The following is a 24,726-nucleotide window of genomic DNA, read 5'->3' on the forward strand; positions in this document are numbered from 1 at the left end:
TAGGGTGTGTGTGCTCACCAGAAAGAGAGAGACAGAGAGACAGAAAGCGAGAAATCACCCCCCAGGGGGGATGGCCACGCTGCAATCCCTTCTCCTCCTTTCTTCTCTCGGGATCTTGGGCACACACGCACACGCGCCTGGCATGAGTTTAAGCCACCGGGTCTGGGACTTGAACTGTGATTGACTACATGGGAGTCCAGCGACATAGCCATTACGCAAACTGCTGGTCACTCTATGCAGTTTAAAAAAAAATAACATGCATTTTCCACAACCTTTCTAAAGACCACTCCTATATACCCAACAGAGATATCTTTATCTATATGTAAGATATGGTATCTACATAAATATAATATATATATATTATATATATATAATATATATAATGCTGTTTATTATAGATATGTTGAATATATACAAAAGAAGGTAGATGAGTATAATGAACCCTATAAAATAACATAATGAACATCACACATTCCTCACCTGTTTTAAGTCATCAGCATTTTACCCGTCTTGTGGTATTTTTGTGGGAACACTTAAAGCAAGATCTAGATACTAATATTTTTTCAGTAACTACTTCTATATGTACCTCCAACTGATAAGCCCTCTTTTAAATATAAGCACCATGTCATTATCACATCTGAAAAAACCCACCATTTGTCTTATCTAGTATCTAATCTATATTCAAGTATTTTGATTATCTAAAGATGACATTTTTAAGTTGGATTGCTATGAAAAATTGTAAGACTTCTGATACTTACCAGCACATACTATATACTAAATACTGTGTTGATTATCTAGGATATCAAATGAAGAAGATATTGCTTATCCTGTTGCAGTCTACTCTCAGTATAAAAGCCAGAATGATCCTTTTAAAATGTCAGATTATGTTGTTCTCTGTTCAAAAACCCTCCAGTGGCTCCCAAGGCAAAGTCCAGTAGCCAAAGTGTTCTCACTCCTCTCAAACCCCGCCATCCAAAATTTTGTGATATCATTTTCTACTCCTCTCTCCCTCATTCACAGACTCCAGCTACCCATGCCTTGCCACAGTTTACCTATTATTGAACTTTATGGACAAAATCATTTTTATTTCAGATAAACATTTAATAATTTAATAAAAAAAACAAACATTCTCTCTTTTTTATTAAAAGATTTTTGTCTCGCGGCCGGCAAGTGGCATGGTGGTTAAAGGCGCTGGATTCCCACAGGGCTGACCACGGTTCAAGTCTCGGACCTGGTGGCTTGCTTTCTCACTTCCTCTCTCTCTCTGTCTCTCTCTGATCAAACTAGAAAATAATAATGATAATAATAATAAATAAAGTAAAATAAAATAATTTTAAAAAATAAGATTTTTGTCTCAGGGTGCGCGTACTTGCTGGAAAGAGAGACAATGAGAGAAAAAGTGAAAAATCACACCCTTGGGAGGAATGACCACACCACAATCCCTTCTCTGCCTGGGATCTTGGGCATGCACTCACATGTGCCTAACATGATTTTTGAGTCACCAAGTCCAGGGCTCGAATCATGGTTGGCCATGTGGAAGTCCAGCAATGTAATATCTATGCCATATGCTGGCCCCCAAATGTTCTTTTAACTGAATTTTTTTTTACATCTAAAATACCATTCAAATGTTTTATCATCTTATTCATATAAGATGATATGAAATCAGTTATCAAGTATAACTGCTTAATAAATGACATTAGCAATAATCCTACATATACATCTCCCCTAAAATAATCCTTTTTTTTTTTTTAACATATGTACACAGCTTTAGCAAATTAAAGCCCAAGAGAAATGTTTGAGATTCACTATCCAGAAGCATAACCAGAGTTGACTGGAATTCATCATTTAGAGATCTCACCAATCAAGGAGTTTGTAACAGAAGCTGCGCTTCCCTCTTCCCTTTTTTTGAACACAAAAAACAACGAGTAAGAACTGAACACTTGATGACAAATCATATCCACACTATTAGTTAAATAGCCTCACAGTTAAACACATCTTAAAGACCAATGGAAACAGTATTTGCATTTTATAAATTTTAGAAGACACCATTAGAAAGCTTATATATCATGAAATAACACAGGGAACTGCAAATTTAAAAATTCAAAATACTTGTATTTTCCGCAGCATTGATCCATTATAAAGAATATACAAATGCAGTATCTTTAAGAATAACAGAAAACGGAGGTGATGCTACTCAACCACAGTGCTTGGAGTTGGAATAAAAACGTATTGGTGCTTGTAAATGTGAAACTAATGGCACATTTTCTGTTGGAGAAAGTCCAACCGAAAATATGTGCATAAAATATATATAACATAGGATTAAACTGCTCAAAACAATTCAAGTCAGCTTATCTGCATTAGATACTCTAATCATGAACTACATTACAAAAACATCCTTGCAAAGAAAAGAAAAAAGGTATGACATTTTCTGGTTCATTTTTATAGAACACTTCCCCCTACTTTGAAAGTGGTATCTTATAAATCTCAAACTCATTCTTCCCTTGGTTTACAATCCTAATGAAAAGATATGAACATCTGAATTTTTGAAGTGGCCACTGTTTCTTGAACACACCAGAAAGCCTTCCTTATAATAGCAGTTTCATTTGTTGCTCCCTCTTTCTGAAATGTTCTTCTTTTCCATACATCCATATCTGGATTTCTTACCTCCTTCAGATTTTGCACGAAGGACTATCTCTTAATGAAGCTTTGCTTGCCTACCTTATTTACCTCCTGCCATCCTATTTTATCTGCTTTATTTTTTTTCTCCATGAAACATTCTACATTCCAATACCACTTGTAAAAGAATGAAATTAGACTCTTATCTTACATACACCATGCACAAAAATCAACTCAAAATGAACTTAAAGACAAGTAAAAGGCCTGAAGCTATACAATGTCTACAATAAAAGAAAAAGCTCTTCGACATTGAATACTTGGATATAATACTAGAAATACAGTCCACAAAAGCAAAAATAGAAAAGTTGGATTATATCAAACTAAAAACTAAAAAGCTTCTGCACAACAAAGGAAATAGCCAATAAAATGAAAACGCAGCTTACAGAATGGAAGACATTATTAACCACGTATCTGATAATGAGTTGATATCCAAAATATACAATGACCTCTTAGAATCAAACAACAAAAAACAAATAATCCAACTAAAATGTAGGCCAAAAAACTGAAAATATATTTCTCCAAAGAAGACATCAAATAACCAACAGCTTTATGAAAAGGTGCTTAATATAACCAAGCACTTCACACTTATCAGGATGACTGTAATCAAAACAAAAAGCATAAAACAAGGCAGCTGCAGTGGTGCAGCACTAGCACACCACTCTGCAATGCTATATCCATATGGAAAATCAAGGGGTCAGTTCTCAGCTTAACCTGTACCTGTCAGTCATGCATGTGTGTGTGTCTATGATCTTAGCTAGCTTGGGAAGCTTGGAGGAGGATCACAAGTGTGAGACCCCCCCCTTTTTTTTTTTTGGAGAGGTTTTTTTGCTATAGCGCGTGTGCGCTCGCCAGAAAGAGAGAGACAGAGAAACAAAAAGTGAGAAATCACCCCCAGGGGGGATGGCCACACCACAATCCCTTCTCCTCCATTCTCCTCTCGGGATCTTGGGCACGCATGCACACGTGCCCAGTGTGAGTTTAGGTCACTGGGTCCGGGACTCGAACTGTGGTCGACTACATGGGAATCCAGCGACATAGCCATTACACTAACTGCTGGTCCCACAAGTGTGAGATCCTACTGAGGTGCCTAACTCTCTGTCTCTTTCTCTCTTATTAAATCAATCATCAAATTTAAAAAAAAATAACAAGTCTTATCCTGGATGTGGTGAAAAGAGAACATTTAGATACTGTTGGTGGGAATGTAAATTGCTATAGCCGTCACGGAAAGCACTATGAATACTTCTCAAAAAATGAAAGAGCAGACAGCAGGTAATGTGGTGGTTAAGGCTCTGGATTCCCACATGACTGACCACAGTTCCAGTCTTGGACCTGGCAAATTGAGAATCATAGCAGGTACATGTACAGGAAAATCCCAGCTGGAGAATGCAGGAGAGGGAATTGCTGCATGGCCGTCCCTGCTAGGAAGGATGATTTCTCCATTCCCTCTCTCTGTCTCTCTCTGGTGAGTTCCCTATGGCAAAAACCTTTTAAAAAAAAGGTTTTTTATTCAATAACACTGGGAGTTATTTAGGTATAAGGGAGGGGGAAGAGACAGAAGGAGTTAAGAATCTGTAAATAGGTTTGTTCAGATAAGCGTAATAGGAGATAGTACAGAGAGTCCTTATTTTTAATAATAATCAAAGCCTATAGAAGTTATGTAAATTAAACTAATAAAAGCAAATCCTTTTCCCTAAATCAGTTAAAATGTGCAATGCTACATTAGTCAATGGAAGTCTTACAGAGGATGTGGGCCAAGACAAATAGGCAAATCTTTGAATAGAAAGAAGATCGAAGGCATCAATAAGTGGAACAATAGGAATAAAGGCACAGAGGCAGGAATTCAACATTGATCATGGTCTTAGAATGGGGTCAGATTCCAAGGATACTAAAATCTGTGAAGTATGCTCCTTTGCTTTAAATTAGTCCAGAGTCTAAACTAAGGGAGACAAACTAACAAGGAAGACATAGTGAGCATATCAATATAAAAGTACATATAATGTACTGTCAGAATACAAATGAGAGGGACCAGCAGTTAGCGTAATGGCTATGTCATTGGACTCCCACATAGTCGACCACGGTTCGCGTCCCGGACCCGGTGGCTTAAAACTCATGCCGGGCGCATGTGCGTGTGTGCCCAAGATCCCAAGAGGAGACTGGAGGAGAAGGGATTGCGGCATGACCATCCCCCCTGGGTGGTGATTTCTCGCTTTCTGTCTCTCTCTGTCTGTCTGGCGAGCACACATGCCCTATAGCAAAAACCTCTCCAAAAAAAAAAAAAAAGAACAAAATTAGAAACAATTTTGTCTGCTTGGTTTAGGGAAAATAATATGAAAAGATAAGATGTTTGAGCTGAATCTTAGGGTTTTGCCTTATGAAGGAAGGGGACAAGGAGAATTCCTGGCAAAAAAAAACAGCATGGACAATGACATGGAAGTGGAAGAGTGTTTAGGGTACAGACTCCTATCCAGAATGGCAATTGGGATCACAGGCATTAGGGAATTAGAACTGAAGTAAAAGATTAGAGGAGGCAATATTGGGAAGAACCTTATTCTGGAGGTCATAATGAGCCAGTGAAATTTTTTTAAACTACAAAATAAGATTTGAGTTTTTAAAGAAACTACCTGGTGACAGCGTTGAAAGTGAATTTGGTAGAGACCAGGAGCAGGAAAACAAAACAAACAATACAATTAGGAGACTGACAAACATTTTAATGAGCACTGAGTGGGGGCAGCAGGTGGTGTGATGGTTAAGGGCACTGAACTCTCACGTGGCCAACCACAATTCAAGTTCCGTATCTGTTGGCTTATTTTCTCACTTTCTCTCTCTCCTTCCCTCCCTCTCTCCCTCTTCCTTTCTGCTCAAATTAAAATAAATACATAAACAAAATAAAGTTCAATAAAATAATTCTTTAAAATAATTAAAAAATAATTGAGCATTGAGGGCCTAGATGATGTGTCAACAGATGAAGGAACAGATTCCATGGCCAACTGTGGGTGGGGGTCGAGTGGCTAACAATTTGGAACTAATATGATATGTGGGTAAGAAAGAAAAATGAATACAGTATATTTTAAACAGCTTGTTTCTTTCATGAGAAAGACTAGCACACTCAACAGGGCCTCATGCCATGATCAGTCCCCACTCTAGCCAGCCAAGATCATGGGTTTTGTGCAGGTTGACTTGAGAACCAAACCCTTGATCCCTCATATGGATCCAGCATCCCTTGAGCAGGGTACCACTGCTATACCACTGAGACAGCTCCAGTAGAGGATTTCTAACTGAGTTTGAAAGGTAATTCCTAGACATGGATGCCATTAAATAAGGTTCAGAAGAGAGATGGAGAGATGACAAAAATGTTTCTACAAAGGATCATTGCGTGTGTGCCCAAGATCCCAAGAGGAGACTGGAGGAGAAGGGATTGCGGCATGACCATCCCCCCTGGGTGGTGATTTCTCGCTTTCTGTCTCTCTCTGTCTGTCTGGCGAGCACACATGCCCTATAGCAAAAACCTCTCCAAAAAAAAAAAAAAGAACAAAATTAGAAACAATTTTGTCTGCTTGGTTTAGGGAAAATAATATGAAAAGATAAGATGTTTGAGCTGAATCTTAGGGTTTTGCCTTATGAAGGAAGGGGACAAGGAGAATTCCTGGCAAAAAAAAACAGCATGGACAATGACATGGAAGTGGAAGAGTGTTTAGGGTACAGACTCCTATCCAGAATGGCAATTGGGATCACAGGCATTAGGGAATTAGAACTGAAGTAAAAGATTAGAGGAGGCAATATTGGGAAGAACCTTATTCTGGAGGTCATAATGAGCCAGTGAAATTTTTTTAAACTACAAAATAAGATTTGAGTTTTTAAAGAAACTACCTGGTGACAGCGTTGAAAGTGAATTTGGTAGAGACCAGGAGCAGGAAAACAAAACAAACAATACAATTAGGAGACTGACAAACATTTTAATGAGCACTGAGTGGGGGCAGCAGGTGGTGTGATGGTTAAGGGCACTGAACTCTCACGTGGCCAACCACAATTCAAGTTCCGTATCTGTTGGCTTATTTTCTCACTTTCTCTCTCTCCTTCCCTCCCTCTCTCCCTCTTCCTTTCTGCTCAAATTAAAATAAATACATAAACAAAATAAAGTTCAATAAAATAATTCTTTAAAATAATTAAAAAATAATTGAGCATTGAGGGCCTAGATGATGTGTCAACAGATGAAGGAACAGATTCCATGGCCAACTGTGGGTGGGGGTCGAGTGGCTAACAATTTGGAACTAATATGATATGTGGGTAAGAAAGAAAAATGAATACAGTATATTTTAAACAGCTTGTTTCTTTCATGAGAAAGACTAGCACACTCAACAGGGCCTCATGCCATGATCAGTCCCCACTCTAGCCAGCCAAGATCATGGGTTTTGTGCAGGTTGACTTGAGAACCAAACCCTTGATCCCTCATATGGATCCAGCATCCCTTGAGCAGGGTACCACTGCTATACCACTGAGACAGCTCCAGTAGAGGATTTCTAACTGAGTTTGAAAGGTAATTCCTAGACATGGATGCCATTAAATAAGGTTCAGAAGAGAGATGGAGAGATGACAAAAATGTTTCTACAAAGGATCATTGCCATCTAGCTTGCTATTCAAGTTGGAAATCTGTGAATCATCCTAGCTAGTCTCACGAAATCCTAAAAATTTGACTTCTTTCCCAATTCTTGAATTCAGCTTTTCTTTATGATTTCTAGCTTCACTGCTATCATAATCTATCATAATCAGAGTACTGATTTATATTCTAGGTTATTAACAGCCTCTTTAAGTGGTTTTCCTATTACTAGCCTAGAACCTCCATCCAATCTATCCTTCACAGTACCAGCAGAAAGTTCTTTCTAAAACAAAAATTTGGGGCCAGCTCCATGGCTGTTCAGAAAAGTCAGATACCAAATGGCAGCCACATTTTGAATCCCTGGCTAAGTCAGCCTTAAACAGGCTAGGCATGTGTAACAGCACCCAGGATCTGAAGGGCTAGAGGACTAGAAGGGGGTTGCAGTACAAACCATGTAAAGGGTACTCTTCCCTCCTTTTCTTTCTCACTTATTCACTCTCATATGCTCTATTATGAATTTTAAAAATAAAACAAAAACCTGACCATGTTAATTAAGCCCCTGATTAAAACCCTTCAAAGCTCTCCCCTGACCAAGTAGCTTATAGGATAAGTTCAAATACTTTAGTTTAACAAAAAGCCATGTAAAAATCCCACTCCTGCCTATGTCTCCTACCATTCTTTTATATATATGTATGTATATATACACACACATACACACACACACATATAAAATCCATATCCTTTGTTCTAGCTATATGGAATTCTTTATAGTACCTTTTATATTTCATGCTGTTTTAGCCTCTATGCCTTTGCACTGGCTAACATGCCTGATATGTCCCTTTCTTCCTTCTCATATATAAGCTAACTCCCAGCTCAAATATCATGCTTCCAGGCAGCAGTTCCTGACACTCTAATTTATAAGCTTAACTGCTATTCATGTATAGTCCTTTCTGTAGAATATTACCCCTCATAATGTAGTTGTAGTATTATCTATAACACTAGTCAGCAAGATCCCTAAGTATAGAGTATGTGTCATTTAATTGTATAGAATATAACAGTGCCTGCCACAGATAGAAAGCATGCAAAAAACATTTGTTGGTTCAGCCACAGTAGCCTACAGATCATGTCACTGCTTAGGATGCTGAGAAGCACACGAGAAGGCGGAATTTGGTTTACAGACCAACCAAAATACCTTGGAGAGAATTGCACAGGCCTGTAATCCGAGCTAATTGGGAAGCTGGGGCAGAAAGATTGCTACACAGATGCAGCAAGACCCTGTCAAAAATACCTATCTCTGCCCTTTTCTCTGTCTCATAAAGAAAAAAAAAGCTGAGGGAGTTTAGTTTTGGAGTACTTAAAGAACACACAGGCAATAGATCATGCATACTGTTATGTGAAAAGGGTAGCATGCACAATAAGATCATATTATTTAAAAAACATAAAGCTACCGAAAAGAGCTCTCTTGGCCTTAGCGCTTTTTTCTCAGAAACCTCTGTACCATGAGAGCCAAGTGGAGGAAGAAGTGAATGCACAGGCTAAAGCATAAAACAAGAATGATGAGGCAGAGGTCCAAGTAAACAGCTTGTGCACCTATGGAGGCCACAGCAGCATAAACGGAATGTCGGAGACTTGGAGCACTGGTATAACTTGAACGGTGAGATACTGTCGACTCTGTCTCTGGATCTAGAACTTCCATGGCCAGTGGATTGCCAAGATCTCTGCCAGGGACTCACATTGCTCCTACCAAAACAGCTCCTGTGATCCTTTTCCCTGGACCTGTGACATTCTGGGACTAGTGCTGTTACTTACGGCCAAGTGTAATATGTGTACAATAAATCATGTCTTCTGACAAAGCTGAAGAATCAAAGCAAAAAAAAAGTAAAAAGCTACCAAAAAGAAACAAAGAATTATGGCTCTAAAGCCATTTCAGGACTGGAAGGAGTAAGTAGCTATGTCCCTTGGAAATAGGCAAAGACAGAGGCTGGCAGGTGGCATGGTGGTTAAGGTGCTAGACTCCCACACAGCTGACCATGGTTTGAGTCCCTGACCTGGCAGCTTGCTTTTTCACTTTCCCTCTCTGTCGGTCTCTGGTCAAATTAAAGAAACAACAACAACAACAACAAAAAAAAACAATGGGAATGAATAAAATTAAATAAATAATTCTTATAGAAAAGAAAAGAAATAGGCAAAAGCAGACTCCAAGAAACAGCAATGTTTAAAAGGGTTGAAGATGATGACACAGCAGGGATATACGCAGGGATATAAGAGAATAAGGAAAAACAGACTCATGTAAAGCCATGAGGGGAAAAGTCAGTATCAAATACTAGACAAAAAACATATTCCCAAGAAAATACCATTGAGTAGATGGACATTTTAGGTTCTCTTTGAATCATGCTTTGCCTAGCTCAATATACATGCAGAGGGATGATTTAGCATAGTATTTTGTATTCTGCTTTTAGGTTTAAAATTGGTTATATTTAACATTTTTGCTTTAAAACCAAATGAAAATCATTAAGATATTGGGTTGGCAGAAAAGTCATGACATATTTTTCTATGCAAAAATGCATCATGACTTTCCTAACAACCCAATACTTTATACTACCTGAAACTGTGATAAAGCATTTATTAAACCCGAAAAGATAGGAAAGTTCAAGTATATGAATATTTTTACCTTTAATTATCTCTTATTCAGGTACTCATTGTTTTTATTTAAAATTATCTAACACGGATTTGAGGGAAAGATATTTTACGTTATTTAAATATACATTAGTAGTTTAGCATCTTCAGTATTATTCAATGTCTGGCAACCTTTAAATATGGGAATTTTTCATTTAGTAATTCTAATGGAAGAAAGAAAATCTCAATAGCCAGCATGTGGTTTGGAGGTTAAGGCCTGGATCTCATATGGCTGAATATGCAGTTCAAGTCCTGGACATGGTGACTTGAAAATCACCTGGCTGCATGCATGTGCATGCCCAAAATCTTGAGAAGAGACTAGAGGAGAAGGGAATGCAACATGCCCATCCCCCCACCTCCCAGCCCATGGTGATTTCTCACTTCCTGCCCCCTACCCCAATCTGGTGAGTACACACACCTTATAGAAAAAACAAGAAAACCTGAAAAAAAGAAAAGAAACTTGTTTCTAAGGACACACTTTAATTTGAATTACATGCCTTCATAGAACTGTTCTTTCTTTCCGTTTTTTTTTTTTTTTTTTAAAGAGAGACTTTTTGCTATAGAGAACCTGCACTTGCCCGAGTCAGAGAGAGATAGAGTGACAGCCAGAGGGGATGGCCATGTTGTAATCCCTTCTACTCCATTCTCTTCTCGGGATTTTGGGCATATGCACGCATGCACCCAGCGTGAGTTGTAAGCCACTGGGTCCAAGACTTGAACTGCAGTTGACTACATGGGAGTCCATCGACATAACTGTGACAGCATCTGCTGGTCCTGCAACTTTACTTTCTGATAAAAAAAAAAGTGCTTTATGATAAATAAGTTAGATCACAGCATTTTACAATAGTAACCACAAAACAATGAACATACCCCTGCATCTGTATCAGATTTTGATGAACTTAGACTTTCCTGAGAAGGTGATGGGGACACACGTCCTAAAAATAAAATAATAATTGTAAAAAAAATATGGTATGTACACTTGCATATCCACCAAAAATTAAGACATGATAATATAGTTCCTAACTACATTTCCTAAGTGAAGCATAACCCTATAAGCACCAATATGTTTATTTTTTTAATATAGGATAGGCTTAACTGTGTCTCTAATTTAGTAAGCAAAATACTGTTAAATCTTCAGTATTCATGGCAAATACATTCTTATTAATCATATAATAAGTAACAAGAGAAAAAAAATAAAGAAACAAAAAGAATCAGTTCTAAGGTTAAATCACAAGGGCCACTGAAAATAGTCTTTCAGTTCCACATAGGGTAGTAAAAGAAGTGACAAACAGCTAAGACTAGAAAAACTCACTATATACTAAACATAGCTTAACTTCTTGTAACTTCATAATCATCTTCAATTATGTACTGCAGCATAATGTAAGTAATATTCACAAGGGTTTACTCTCTAGGGCCTTGCTTGCTGGTTTACTGACTTGCCTTAGAATTCTATTTCCTCGAATTGGTGCTCTGACTCTATACTCTCACCTATCAACACTTCTACTCTCCTCTCTCTCATCCTTTAACTTCCTGTTTTCAGCCTTGGTTGATCTGAGAGGGTGATTTGTGAAGAAAACTTATTACATAGTTAAATAATTAAAAGAAAAGAATCTCATAAACTTAAAATCCCTATTTTCATTAATTCTATATACTTTCCTGAAAAGTCACCATGATAACACAAAATTTTTTAAGAGATTTTTGCTATAGGGTGCGTGTGCTTGCCGGGTGAGAGAGAGAGACAGAAAGCAAGAAATCACCCCCCAGGAGGGATGATCACCCCACAGTCCCTTCTCTTCCACTCTCTTCTCAGGATTTTAGGCATGCACGCACATGTGCCTGGTTTGAGTTTGAAGCTACCAGATCTGGGACTTGAACCGTGGGCAACCATGTGGGAGTCCAGCAATGTAACCATTACACCATCTGCTGGTCTCATTACATCAATACTTTTACAGAACTGTAATCATTATGCATGAATATAAGTTTCTAAGTTTCTTTTTCCCCTTGAACATTTTTTCATATACCCTTGATATCCTGACCATTTGTATCTGCCTTCCGTGGCTATTTCCTTACTCATTCTTTACTTAGTAGATGTATATACAGGCTGAATATTCCTTATCTGTAATGCATGGGGTCAAAAATGTTTCAGACTTCAGATTTTTTTTTTCTTTCAGATTTTAAAGGATTTGCATATATAAGATATCTTGGTGATGGAGCCCAAGTCTAAACACAAAATCCATGTATGCTTCCCATGCATCTTATACACATAGCCTGAAGGTAATTTTACACACTGTTTTTGTAATGCAGCATTTTGACTGGGACTATCACATAAGGTCAGAGATAGAAATTTCTTTTTTGTTAAAGAATTATTTTATTTAACTTTCTTGGTTCATTCATTCATTTATTTTAATTTGACCAGAGAGGAACAGAGCAAGATACACAGAGAGAGAGAAAGTGAGAAAGCAAGCTGTCAGGTCTGGGACTCGAACCATGGTTGTCTATGTGGGAGTCCAGTGCCCTTAACCTCCATGCCACCTACTGGCCCCAGGTGTGGAAATTTCTACTTGCAGCGTCATGGCAAGGCTCAAAAAGTTTTGAATTTTGGAGCATTTCAGATTTCAAAATTTTCAATTTAGGGATGCTCAACCAGTATTACTCTCATTCTTTTTTTAGTTTAATTAGATATTTCATATTAACCGAGGACAAGACTAAAGGTTGCCAGAGAAACCAAATAATTGTTCGAAATAGTTGATAAAATTAACGAAGCACTATACCTGAAAAGGCGTAAATCAAAAGCTTATTGCAGCAGTTCTTTTCATTGGGTTTAGAGGCTTTTTGTTGTTGACTTCTGTCTTACTTTTAGGTTTTTAGGTAATACACTAGGTTGTTGTAAAAGTCATGATGCATTTTTTTTTTTTTCACAGAGAAACATAGAAAAATACGTCATGACTGTTTTGACAACCCAAGAAGTAAAGGTTGCTGCAAATGATTGACAGATAAAGAGGGTATTACACCTAAAATGTAAAAATTCTAGATTTCTCTTGATTTTTAAGAAAACAAAAAAATACCTTCAGTATTGTATTTCATTCGCATATTATTGAAATAGTCAAAAGCATTTTTTAAAGCCCATATTCTCACTACGTTATCTTGTCCAGCTGAAGCAAGTAATCGGCCACAATGAGAAAATTTCATGGTCCACACAGCACCCTGTGGAAACAAAAGAAGATTCGATGTTATTAGTTTAAAAGTTTAGACACATAACTTTAAAGCCAAAGTTTAACAATATGCCAAATTATATATACTCAGATAAGGCTCACATTATTATTATTAATTTTTTTTTGGAGAGGTTTTTTGCTATAGAGTGCGTGTGCTTGCCAGAAAGACAGAGAGAGACAGAGACAGAAAGTGAGAAATCACCCCCCAGGGGGAATGGCCATGCCGCAATCTCTTCTCCATTCTCATCTCGGGATCTTGGGCATACATGTACACATGCCCGGTGTGAATTTAAGCCATTGGGTCGGGGACTCAAACCGTGGCCAATTTCATGGGATCCTGGAACATAACCATTATGCCAACTGTTGGTCCCAACGCTCACATTATTAACAAAAGTCCAATGAGACTACACCACAATGAGGGACATTCAGAAAAAAGGCCAGATAAGGTAGCTGTAGTTCGCCATAAACTAAACTAATAACTTCAAGACCCAAAACCTTGTCCACCTGTTAATGGACAGGGGCATTCTAAAGTGGCCCAAAATATTTTTTTTTAAGATTTAAAAAAATCTTATTTACGTATTCACTTATTTTTTAAAGCATTATTTTAAATTTTATTTACTCATTCATTTATTTATTTTTAAAATTTTAACCACAGAGAGAGAGAGATAAAGTGAGAAAGCAAGACACCAGGTCCAGACTCAAACCATCATTGACCCTGTGGGTGTTTCCAGTACCTTAACCACCAAGCCACCTGCTGGTCCCCATTAATTTATTTTTCAATTTGACCAGAGAGGGCGGGAGGGGGGATAAGGTGAGAAAGCAAGCCACCAGGTCCAGTATTTAAACTGTGGTCTGTCATGTGGGAGTGTCCAGTGCCTTAACCACCACACCACCTGCTGGCCCCAAGCCTGTAATCTTAATTGGAAAAGTACAAATCCTAGTTGGGATATCTATCCCCTAGCTGAACATAAAGGTAGGTGGCAGATCCCTCAGCATAGCATTTGCCACTTCTGATCAGGGATAACCAAGGATAAAACCCACCTTACTAATTCCCCACATATCACTTAAAAGTATTGGAATGATGTGGTCCATTCTGATTTTCTCCCCAGAAACCAGACTTCACAGTATTTGCTTAGAATCTCTAGACACTGAAAAGACAGTGGGGAAGTGTATGTGTTGTGGGGAGAGAGTTTAAAGAGTATGAACCCTTAAATTGGAAAGGTCAATTCCTATTGCAACCAATATTATAACCCACATGTAGGTATATCAAAATGATCATCCAAGTCAGACACTCAATAACTGGAACAACATTTATTTCTATAAAAATCAAATATATTTTTAAAATTTGTCATTTGTCAATGGGATTTTCCTTAAAACTGAAAATAAGGAAAAGAGTATCAGTACGATACAAGAAAAATCATCAGATTCCTTAAGGAAGGCACTATAATCGACTCAAACATTTTGCAGATTATAAGCACCAAAATTTAAATTACAATCTGGCTGCCATCTGATGTTTATGGTTGCTTCCTTTCAGTTAAGCCAACTTTTAGACTTAAAATCTAAATAGATTCCTTGATCAAGAGCATCGTTTATACAGTTTTGAGCTTTACTGTTGCTTTTCCTGTATTCCTAGCATCTTCAGGGGGTAGCTGCAATAAACCTGTACATTTTAATCCATGCTGGTATATTTGTATTCTGACAGAGAATTTGCACCTCTAGACCTTTCTCTTAGTTTTAGCCAAGTATCTTACTTGACAAAATATATTAAACTTCTAAAATATTTGTGCAAATTATTTATAGTAGTGTTTTAAATATTTTTTTCAATTTATTTATTTGCTTTCATTCACTGTACATCATTACAGCATACAAAATGAGATTTTCCATCCAGAGTACATTGTATATTGTCTCAATCAAGCACATCAACAAACATGTTATTGTCAGCAAATGATCTTCCATTTCTTGTTTTCTGTATGTTTTGTTTTTTTCCCCCCATCTTTGATTCCCTATCTCTTACCCTCTGCCACCTCCCCCGCTCTCCACCCACACTGTCTCTGGTATCTATGTTTGCTTTCTATACCGTTCCCCCCCCTACATTTTATTGAATCACCAAAGACCCTAATCAATCCAAATACCCTCATAGCAAACACAGGTGACATACACATTTCCATGAGCACAAGTCTAACTTTACGCATCCTATAAAGTAGCACCTAGCTGGGGCTACATATCCTACTGCAGTCATTGAATAGATATATTTTTTTTCCTGAAACTTTTTTTGTAACTCAATTTACATCCCTTCCCTAAGCATCATCACAGCACACAAAATGCGATCTCCCATCCAGTACACACTGCATAGTGACTCAATCATGCACATATTGATCACACAATTTCCTACATAACCTAACTACTTTCAATGGTGAGTTCACTCGTTACTACTAAGAAAACCAGTTTTAACTTAAATCAAAGAAATGCCAAGGAACTTTGCTTAAAGCCAGGAAACAGGTTAGTGTTTTAAATATTTTTCAAACTGACAGACCACCCTCTAACTTAGCTGCTTTAAAGTTAGGTACCTTTGCACAGCTTTCTTAATGATAATGGCCTAGAATTTACTTACTTAGTAATTCACTTCTTGAATAATCATAAGGGCATAGAATTTACTTATTTAGTAATTCACTTCTTGAATAATTCAGAGACAGAATCTGTGCTACTAATTCATTAAATCATTAATAATGTATATTCACTCTTTCTAAGTCGGGCTACCAAAATTACATAAATAAGAGATCAACTTTATAGAAGCCACAGTGTTTCTCTCAAGAAATCACTATCGGGACCGGCAGGTGGTATAATGGTTACATTGGTGGACTCCCATGTAGTTGACTGCGGCTTCAAATTCACACCGGATACACGTGTGTGTGTGCCCAAGATCCCAAGAGGAGAATGAAAGAGAAGGGATTGCAGTGTGGGGAAGGATAGCAGGGGAGATTTCTTGTTTTATGTTTCTCTAGCAAGCGTACACTCCCTATAGCTAACTAAAATCTCTCTCTCTCTCTCTCAAAAAAAAAAAAAGAAAAGAAAGAAAGAAATCAGTATCAATTTTAAAAAATGCAAAGGTGGCTTACCATATGTTCACCACTAAGATCTTGTACCACTTTGATCTGATCAAAATCATAAGGTCCTTTAAAACCATGTGCTGCTTTGAATTTAACTGGTCTTGTGTATGGCATTCCTTCATCATCACTTGATGAGGGATCATCTTGATCAGTATGAAACACTGAAAAAAGGAGCAACAGAAATCATTACTAATTAATATAGATATAGCTAGTACCATGTTTTCTTATCTACTGTTTACCAATATATTCATTAAACTGAAGAGCAAAATTTGTAACATACTGGTTATGAGCACAGACTCTGGTGCCAGGTTGTCTAGCTATCATTTATTATCTAAGTGACCACAGGCAAGTTATTTAACCTTTCTATGCTTTTCATCTCTAAAATAGGGATACTGATGGTACTTATTTCATAAAGTTTTAATGGGATTAAATGAATTAATACAGGTAAAAGTGCTTAGAACAGTGTCTGGCCCTGAATAAATACTATGAAAGTGTTTATTAGGGACCAGCAGATGGCCTAATGGCTACGTCTCTGGACTCCCATGTAGTCGACTCTGGTTCGAGTCCCGGACCCGGTGGCTTCAACTCATGCTGGACGCCTGTGCATGCGTGCCCAAGATCCAGAGAGGAGAATGGAGGAGCAGGGATTGTGGTGTGGCCATCACCCCAGGGGGCGATTTCTCGCTTTCTGTCTCTGTCTTTCTGGCGAGTGCACGTGCCCTACAGCAGAAACCTCTCAAAAAAAAAAAAGTGTTTATTAAACAAAACAAAGGAGTACTATAATGACAAAGGAAAAGAAGGTTAAGATCAGTAAATTAAAAAAAATTTATCTAATTTGGGGACCAACAGATGACGTAGCGATTACGTCAATGTATTCCCATATGGCCGACTGTGGTTTGAGTTCTGGACATGGTGGCTTGAAAATCATGCCGAGCATGTGTGTGTGTGGGTGCTCAAGATCCCAGGAGGAAAAAGGAAGAGAAGGAACTGCTGCATGCCCCGCCTCCCCCCCCACCCCCTGAGTGATTTCTCATTTTCCCTCTCACTGTCTCTCTCTCTCTGGCACGCACGCACACATGCCCTAAGACAAAACCTTCTCAAAAAAGAAAATTTATCTAATTTTGAAAGTACCTGTAAAAACTAAATAGGCTAGGAGCCAGCAGGTTGCATGGTGGTTAAGGGCGCTAGACTCCCACATGAGCAACCATAGTTTGAGTCCCAGACCTGGCAGTTTACCTTCTCACTTACTTTCTCTCTCTCTTGCTCTGTCCTTTCCTGGGCATATTTGAAATAAATAAATTAAATTAAATAATTTTTTAAAAAAGGGAAAAAACTATTTATTTGTAAATAGCCTTACAAAATAATTTATAAGTAATTTTGCAGGCTGAATTTAGATGATTACAAATTAATTATTCAGCTGTAATGTTCTATTTTACTTACCTTCATCTCTAACACTTTTAACTTTATTTATAGCACGTTCACCATATTCCTCAGCAAGGTGCTTTGCTTTCTCTACTGATTTTCCAAGGAACTTCTTCAGTTGAGTCCTTAACAACAATAGATACACACAAAAAATATTAATTTAGCTAATGTAAAAGTTAACCAATTGACAGATAAGCTTATTATCTGTAACTGGTAAAGTACACTATTTTGAAACAAATGTTTATATGGTTTTATATAAACAGTAGGTGTTTGAGTTGTCAAATCCCTGTTAAATGGAATAAATATATTAAACTCATTATGGATACAATGGAAATATAGACACTTTCCTCTGCCGTCCATTATCTATTTTTGAGCATTCTTTTTTTTTAAAGAGGGATTTTTTGCTATATGACATATATACTCGCCAAAGAGACAGAGACACAGTGGGAAATCACCCTCAGAGGCTTTGGCCATGTTGCAATCCCTTCTTCTTCATTCTCCTCTTGGGATTTTGGGCATGCATGCACACATGCCCAGCCTGAGTTGGGCACTGAGTCCAGGACTTGAATCACAGTCAACTATGTGGGAGTCCAGCGATGTAACCTTTATACCATCTGTTGGTCCTAAGAGCACTTGTTTTTTTTTTTTTTTGAGAGGTTTCTGCAATAGGGCACGTGCGCTCGCCAGACAGACAGAGAGAGACAGAGAGATAGCGAGAAGTCAACCCCCAGGGGGGGATGGCCATGCCGCAATCCCTTCTCCTCCATTCTCCTCTCGGGATCTTGGGCACACACGCACGCATGCACACGCACCTGGCGTGAGTTTAAGCCACCAGGTCCGGGACACGAACCGCGGTCGACTACGTGGAAGTCCAGAGACATAGCCATTACGCTAACTGCTGGTCCCAAGAGCACTTGTTTTTAATGATGAATAATAACTGATGGGCAGGTTGGGGGAGGTAAGTATTTAGAGTGCAGATACCTAGATCCTATTCCCAGATAATCTGATTTAGAGGGACTAAGGCCCGGGGGGGATGGCCACGCCGCAATCCCTTCTCCTCCACTCTCCTCTCGGGATCTTGGGCACGCACGCACACGCGCCCGGCGTGAGTTTAAGCCACCGGGTCCGGGACTCGAACCACGGTCGACTACGTGGGAGTCCAGCGACATAGCCATTACGCTAACTGCTGGTCCCAAGAGCACTTGTTTTTAATGATGAATAATAACTGATGGGCAGGTTGGGGGAGGTAAGTATTTAGAGTGCAGATACCTAGATCCTATTCCCAGATAATCTGATTTAGAGGGACTAAGGTGAGGCCATAAATCTGCAGAGAATAGCTTTGAGAAGACTGCTTTACAGAGTCATGCTTAAAAACACATTTTACCAATGAAAAGAAAAAGAGGTATTTACTTAAAAAATAGATGCTTTGTCAGCCCAAGATGGGCCCCTTTCCCTTCTCTTTCAGTTGCGGTATTTGTATATAATAAAATTAGGTTGAGCTTTCTCAATAGGTACTTCCAAACACAATTCAACACAAATATGCATCTCAAGCTTTCATAAATAATTGAAAAAGCAATAAATATGTCCTAAATTTCAAATTTAAGACTGAAAAGAACAAAGCACGGTACATGATATTTTAAAGCCAGAAAATATTTAAAAATCAGGGATAACTTTACCAGTTCATGGGAGTTCATGGTAAGGATAGTATTTTTAAAAGTTGCTAAGTTATACAAACAAAGATGTTTACTGCAACACTACTTAGAATAGGTAAAGTAAATTTTCATTAACAGAGAAATAAGCAAATAAGTGTTGGTACAAAATGCAATAAAATGAATGAGGCAAACTTCAGTTGTCTAATTATGCCAAGCTCTCAGTCAACGCAGGGCCTTTGTGTGTGTGGTTCTTTCTGCCTGAAACTCTTTTTCTAGCTAATACATAATCAACTTTCAGGTCTCAGATCAAACAGTTGTCTCTCAAACAGGTCGTCTTTAGGTTAGGTTTTACTGTTATATATTCCCACAGTACCCCACACTTTTATACCAGTCACCACAAGTATCACTAGATTTATGTGTGTGATTACATGTTTAGTGTCTGTTTCTCCCATTTAAGTGGAAGCTCTTTGAGGTCAGAGACTTTAATTGTCTTAACCTGTGTATCCCTAGCATCAAACTCCCATTTTTTTAAGAATTATTTTTTATTTAACTTTATTGATTTACTTAAATTTGACTAGAGAGGAAGAGAGTGAGAGAGAGAGGGCAAATGAGAAAACAAACCGCCAGGTCTGGGACTCAAACTGCTGTCAGCCATGTGGGAGTGCAGCATCCTTAACCACCATGCCACCTGCAGGCCCCTAAACTACCATGTTTCACTCATAGAAAGACTGTGGTATCTTTACTATTGGTATTGCTATATACAGATATCCATGGCATACTAGATTTTACACAAAACAACAAGTGGACACACTATGGGCACATAGTATAATCCCACTTTTGTGAGGAAAAAAACATTCTATGGAGAATATACCATGGTATTAACTTTGATTATTTCTGGGGGCGAGATTATAAGAAACTTCCATTTTCTATTTTACACACTTCTGCATTACTTTTGATAATCAGAAAATGTAGAAATAAATATACATGCAGACATACATTTAAAAAAAAAGGTTTTTTTGCCTTAGGACATATGCACTTGTTGAAAAGAATCAAAGACAGTGAGAGGTAAAGTGAAAAATCATCTCCCACCAGGGGGCTGGGGTGGGGGGGATGGCCACACTACTATCGCTTCTCCATTCTCCTTTCGGGATCTTGGACATGCAAGCACACAGGTCCGGTGTGATTTTCAAGCCACTAGGTCTGGAACTTGAACTGCAGTCAGTCATGCAGGAGCCCAGCGATGTAACTGCTAAACGATTTGCTGTCCCCCATGCATACATCTTAACTGTAACTCTTAAAATACATTTTCTAGATAACTATAGGTGGACTACAGTCAGTCTTCCATATCCATGGGTTCCACATCTGTAAATTCCACCAACCATGGATGCAGTAAGCCCACAACTGTTATTAAATGGGAGAAATGGGGCTAGCAGGTGCCCTGGGGGTTAAGGCACTGGATCCCACATAGGTGACTGGACAGCTTGAGTCCCGGCCCCAGTGACTTGGAAAATGTGCTGCAGGGCGTGTGTGTGCGTGCCCTAAATCCCAAGAGGAGAATAGAGGAAAAGTGACTGTAGTGTGGTCATCCCCCGCTCAGGGAGTAAATTACACCAAGACGCCCTCTCTTTTGGTGTCTGTCTCTCTGGCACAGCAAATATTCAAAAAGAAAAATGAGGGGCAGGTAGGTGGTTAAGGCACTGGACTCCTACATGGCTATGGTTTGAGTGACAGACCCAGCAGAGCTTCCTTTCTCACTTTCCCCCCTCTTTCTCTCTCTGATAGAATTTTAAATAATAATAATAAATAAAATTATTTAAAGAAAAGAAAAATGGGAGAAGTGGTGGCTGCTTAAAAGAGAGACACTGAAGTTTGTATCTTTTTCATTTTTACTTATATCTGATGCTGCTAAGATCTTCTAAGTAATCTAGAGATGATTTAAACTATATGGGAAGAAGTACATAGGTTGGATGTAAATACTATGTGTCATTTTCTATAAAGAAACTTGAACATATCTGGATTTGGCTATTCATAAGGATCCTGGAACCAATCCCCCATGGATACTGAAGGATGACTATACTTTAAAAGTCAAGAAGACAATAAACGTGAGAGTGCAGATATTTGTATGACATACTAATTTATGCTCCTCTAGATAAATGTCTAATAGTGGCACTGGATCATATAGAAGTTTTTTTTTTTTTTTCTTTTTTGGAGATTTTTTTGCTATAGGGCACGTATACTCACCAGAAAGACAGAGAGAGACAGAGAGAGAGAAAACAAGAAATCCTCCCCCAGGGGGCTGGCCATGCCGCAATCCCTTCTCCTCCATTCTCCTCTCGGGATCTTGGGCACGCACACGCCTGGCATGAGTTCAAACATTGGGTCTGGGACTCGAACCATGGTCGACTATATGGGAGTCCAGCGAAATAGCCATTACACCAAGTGCTGGTCCTGTAGTTCTTATGTTTAACTTTTTGAGGTGCATCCTTTCTGTTTTTCATAATGGCTATACTAATTTACTTTCCTACCAAGAGTATAAAAGAGTTTCCCTTTCTCTACATCCTGGCCAGTATTTTTCTTTGTCTTTTTAATGACAGCTTTGTAACTAGGGTGAGATATCTCATTGTGGTTTTGATTTGGATTTCCTTGAAGATTACATTAAAATGTTGAGTACTTTTTCATGTACTTGTTGGTCGTTTGTCTTCTTCGATTTTGGCTTTTTTTTTTTTTTTGCTGTTGAGTTGTTTGAGTTCCTAGTATATTTTGGCACTATATACAATAGCCAAGATATGAAATCAATCTAAGTGTTCATTAACAAGAAAATGGATAAAGAAAATGTGGCATGTACACAGACACATGTACGTATGTGTACACACACACACACACACACACACACACACACACACAAAGTGGAATATTATTCCACCATTAAAAAGAATAATCTGTCATTTGAATCAACATAGTGGAACTTAGAGAACACAATTCTAAATCAAATAAGCTAGGAACAAAAAACAGAAAAGCAAAACAAAAAAACACATGTTCTCACTCATATGAAGAAATTAAAACAGTTGTCCTCATAAAGGAGAGTAGAATAGTGGTTACCAGATGTTAGGAAGGACTTGAGGGAAGTGGAGGATAGGGACGTGTTGGTTAACAGATAGAAAATTACAGTGAGATAAGAGGAGTAAGTTCAACGTTCTATAGCACAGTAGGGTAACTAGAGATAACAATAACACATTTTATATATATATAAAAATAGTTAAAACCTGGCTTTTTCAAGTATTTATTTTATAATTTCTTATTTTCATTTAATTATTGCACATCTTTCAGGGGCACAATGTGGTTTTTCAAAGCATACATGCAAGTGTGTGATAAATCAACGACATTATCATATTTTTTATCTTCAACCAAAGATAGTTTTAGAAATTCTCAACCCGGGGGCTGGCAGGTGGCTTGGTGGTTGAGGGTTCTGGACTCCCATGTGGCTCACTACATACGGTTCAAGTCCCGGATCTGGCAGCTTGCTCTCTCTCTCTCTCTCTCTATCCCTCTCTGGTCAAATTGAAATAAATAAATGAATAAATAAATAAAGTTAAATAAAATATTAAAAAAAGTTCTCAACCCGAAGTAATAAAAAATGTTTAAAATGACAGATATATTAATCATCCCAATTTTTATTATTACACATTGTACTTATATGCTGAAAAATTACACTGTACCTCACAAATATGAAGAATTATTATGTGTTAATTAAAAATTTTAGAATAATTAAAAAACTAGGATTTGGGACCAGCAGATGGCGTAATGGTTACATCTCTGGACTCTCATGTAGCTGACTTCAGTTCAAGTCCCGGACCTGGTGGCTTGAAACTCATAGCAGGCGTGTGTGCATGCATGCCCAAGATCCCAAGAGGAGAATGGAGGTGGTGGGACTGTAGCATGGCCATTCTACACAGGGGGTGATTTCTGGCTTTCTGTCTGTCTCTCCGGTGAGCACACATGCCCTATAGCAAAAATCTCTTTTTTTTAAACAAAAAGAAAACCAGAAGTTTAAAAAAGTTAAGGAAATACATATTTTAATTATTACAGATGAGAATATTTCTAAATTATAAGCTTTGTTCTAATCATTACATATGAGAATATTTCTAAAGTATAAGCTTTCTTCAACAGCATTTAATATTCTCTAAATTTCTTTCCTTGATGAACAGAGCCACTGCTACCATCTTTAATGTTGTTTAAAATAGTCGGGGCCCTTCAAGTGGGTCACATACTATTGGTTCCCCTGTCAACTTTTAAAACAACAGGGCAAGACTAGAGGAAGCAAGAATCCTGAACCAATCACTTCTGGTCCTCAATTACCTCATCAGTTTAACCCCAACATTCACGGCAAATATTACCCTGCTCTAACATGTCACAGCATGAATAATTTCTTATTTTCATTTAATTATTGCACATCTTTCAGGGGCACAATGTGGTTTTTCAAAGCATACATGCAAGTGTGTGATAAATCAACGACATTATCATATTTTTTATCTTCAACCAAAGATAGTTTTAGAAATTCTCAACCCGGGGGCTGGCAGGTGGCTTGGTGGTTGAGGGTTCTGGACTCCCATGTGGCTCACTACATACGGTTCAAGTCCCGGATCTGGCAGCTTGCTCTCTCTCTCTCTCTCTCTATCCCTCTCTGGTCAAATTGAAATAAATAAATGAATAAATAAATAAAGTTAAATAAAATATTAAAAAAGTTCTCAACCCGAAGCAATAAAAAATGTTTAAAATGACAGATATATTAATCATCCCAATTTTTATTATTACACATTGTACTTATATGCTGAAAAATTACACTGTACCTCACAAATATGAAGAATTATTATGTGTTAATTAAAAATTTTAGAATAATTAAAAAACTAGGATTTGGGACCAGCAGATGGCGTAATGGTTACATCTCTGGACTCTCATGTAGCTGACTTCAGTTCAAGTCCCGGACCTGGTGGCTTGAAACTCATAGCAGGCGTGTGTGCATGCATGCCCAAGATCCCAAGAGGAGAATGGAGGTGGTGGGACTGTAGCATGGCCATTCTACACAGGGGGTGATTTCTGGCTTTCTGTCTGTCTCTCCGGTGAGCACACATGCCCTATAGCAAAAATCTCTTTTTTTTAAACAAAAAGAAAACCAGAAGTTTAAAAAAGTTAAGGAAATACATATTTTAATTATTACAGATGAAAATATTTCTAAATTATAAGCTTTGTTCTAATCATTACATATGAGAATATTTCTAAAGTATAAGCTTTCTTCAACAGCATTTAATATTCTCTAAATTTCTTTCCTTGATGAACAGAGCCACTGCTACCATCTTTAATGTTGTTTAAAATAGTCGGGGCCCTTCAAG

General features: G+C 38.0%; 1 protein-coding gene across 1 annotated transcript in view; it reads right to left on the reverse strand.

Moving 5' to 3' along the window:
* WDR44 (WD repeat domain 44) overlaps nt 1-24,726 on the reverse strand; it is a 146,875-nt gene that overhangs the window by 58,018 nt on the left and 64,131 nt on the right. The window contains exons 9-12 of the mRNA XM_006168268.3: nt 17,706-17,812; nt 16,275-16,426; nt 13,012-13,150; nt 10,817-10,881 (exon numbers count right to left, since the gene is read on the reverse strand). Of these exons, the coding sequence (XP_006168330.1) occupies nt 10,817-10,881; nt 13,012-13,150; nt 16,275-16,426; nt 17,706-17,812 (463 nt within the window). The remainder of the gene's footprint in view (nt 1-10,816; nt 10,882-13,011; nt 13,151-16,274; nt 16,427-17,705; nt 17,813-24,726) is intronic.

The sequence above is a fragment of the Tupaia chinensis genome, unplaced genomic scaffold (genome assembly GCF_000334495.1).
Source record: "Tupaia chinensis unplaced genomic scaffold, TupChi_1.0 Scaffold145659_1, whole genome shotgun sequence".
Lineage (NCBI taxonomy): Eukaryota > Metazoa > Chordata > Mammalia > Scandentia > Tupaiidae > Tupaia > Tupaia belangeri.